Source organism: Penaeus japonicus, unplaced genomic scaffold (assembly GCF_977035675.1).
Source record: "Penaeus japonicus unplaced genomic scaffold, GWHDUDI00000001_assembly GWHDUDI00000008, whole genome shotgun sequence".
Lineage (NCBI taxonomy): Eukaryota > Metazoa > Arthropoda > Malacostraca > Decapoda > Penaeidae > Penaeus > Penaeus japonicus.
This window is the reverse complement of record NW_028234410.1, coordinates 14,323,022-14,325,521: the sequence shown is the minus strand read 5'-3', so window position 1 is coordinate 14,325,521 and position 2,500 is coordinate 14,323,022. Positions and strand designations below refer to the sequence as shown.

At 37.9% G+C, this 2,500-nt stretch overlaps 1 protein-coding gene across 1 annotated transcript in view; it reads left to right on the top strand.

Annotated features, from left to right (window-relative positions):
• LOC122251595 (Ig-like and fibronectin type-III domain-containing protein 2) overlaps nucleotides 1-2,500 on the top strand; it is a 215,544-nt gene that overhangs the window by 200,507 nt on the left and 12,537 nt on the right. Inside the window, 2 exon segments of the mRNA XM_086538826.1 lie at nucleotides 471-532; nucleotides 535-667. Coding sequence (XP_086394952.1) covers nucleotides 471-532; nucleotides 535-667 — 195 coding nt within the window.

The window sequence follows — 2,500 nt, the reverse complement described above, 5'->3', positions numbered from 1 at the left end:
TTTTATTGATATATATATATTTTAGTATATAATATATATATATTATAATATTATATATTTATATATATATATATAAATTATATATATATCTGTGTTTGTTGTTGTATTCTCATTTTGGTTTTTATATATAGACAGGAAAATAATCAATCATATTTTAATATAGGAAAACTTCAATTCAAAAAAACACTCTAATTGATCAACCTTCTAAAAGTTTTATAGTAGTCTCCACGTTAAAGAAGAAGATGATGAGAAGGATAAAAATTTAAAAAAACAAGCCCTTTTTATGAAAAAATTATATCCACCACTCACCCTTTACAAGGAAAAATAGGTTGCCATCCTCCTCGTTAAAAAAGCAGCAAGCACACATCTTTAAAAAAGAAAAATAACAATCCCCCCCTGTGTAAAAGAAATAATAACCACTAACCCTAACAAAACCTCTTCCCCGACACTCCACGCAGCTTGGAGGTTAGGCGAAGGCCCTGAATCTTCAATCCAGATCGAAGTTCGAAGTCTCGCGAGTGGCTGTCGGGTGGAGCCAATGTGTCTGACAACTCACAAACTGCATTGGACGGGCCATGTCTTTCTTTCGACGAGCTTGACTTCGACCGTGTCATGAACCGGGAGGAGTGCATTCCCGACTTCGGAAAACTCATGAAGTGTGCTGCAGGTGAGAGAGGCAATCCCTCTATTTACGCTGGTTTTTATTTTCATAAAAAGGTGTCAAAAATGTTGCGGAAATGGAGAAAAGTAAGAGCTAGAATGAGAGAGAGAGAGAGATAGATAGATAGATAGATAGATAGAGAGAGAGAGAGAGAGAGAGAGAGAGAGAGAGAGAGAGAGAGAGAGAGAGAGAGAGATGGAGTGAGGAGAGAGAAGAGAGGGCGGAGAGAGAGACAAAGGGATTCAGGGAGATGGCAAGAGCGAGAGAAGAACCTCAGTTGATATAACGAGTACGGTGTGTCTATATTCAGCATTTCTTCTAGGGAGCACTTTTGGGAAAGTTTGATTATAAAAAACAAGGCCGTCAAGTGTAGGTAAATTAGACACATCCATTAGTATTCTCATTGTGATCCCAGAAGTGGTCAACTGCGCTATTTAACTGTTGTATTGTGGAGGAATAGATAAATATTACTGTAGGCAAGAATGAATGGATGAAAATAGTGGAAATTTAAAGGAGTTGGAAAATAAGTTATTGTTCCATTATTTTTATTGTTTATTTGTATTATTATTATTATGACTATTATTATATCATTAGTCATTATTATCATAGCTTATCATTATTAATCATCACTCAATATTGTGGGTTGTCCGGTTAATTATTATCATTATTATCATTGTTGTTATCAATATTATTGAATGATAATGATGATGATGATAATTGTTTTTTATGATTACTGAAATTATTGTTATCATTATTATTAGTATCATTATTATTATTATTACTATTATTGTTATTATTAGTATTATTATCATTATTATTGTTATCATTATTATTATTGATATTGTTATTATTATTATTATTATTATTATCAATATTATTGTTATTATTTCATCCTTATTATTATCATTGCTATTGTTATCACTAATCTTCTTCTTCTTCTTGTTACTATTATTATTATTGCTATCATTATCATTGCTATCATCGCCATTAGCTCCACCATTAAGCCACTTCTCACGTTTTCTCCTTTCCTCCGAGCCGAGGCTAATAACCCTTCAATTTCGAAGCCAACGAATTAGTCCTCTCGAGTCCTCATCCCCCACGACAGTCAAGAAAAATAACTCCGAAATACAATAATGGGTACAATGAGCTCATGGTATGCAAATCCCATGCAAACAAACCTACCCTTACTGCGATTAGGTTACGTGTGTCCCCCCCCCCCGGGCCCTGTCCCCGCCCACCTTTCTCCCCCCTCTCGCCTATAAAGCATTGCGTTTCCTTTTTCCTCCCCCCGCAGGATGGGATCCGGGAAAATTCCACACCGCAGTTTGCTGTTTGCAGAAGGGATTCTCGTCTCCCGGACACTGTAGTGCTTGGATGGTGGTGTCGCGGGCGAGCCGTGGGCCAATGGAACCTCACCTGTGCCTCGCTTAACAGTGGGGGCGCCTCTTGAATATTCCGCCTGCTTTAATGAGGGCGGGACAAGGTTAAATGGGGATCGTGATAAGGAATTTAACGGATGTAGGGAAAACTGTAACATGAAGTGGATTAGCTACAAAGTCTAACACACAAAGAAATACACATCGCTCGCACACAAACACAAACAGGCACAATTTACAAACACACACACACACAACACACACACTTACACACCACTCACCACACACACACACTACACACACACTCACACACACGACATACATGCTATGAAAACACGCACCGCACCACACGCACACTCTCACACACACACTGAACACAAAACTCACACACACACACACACACCACACAACACACTACACACACCACAACACACACACACACAACACACACACACCCCAAACA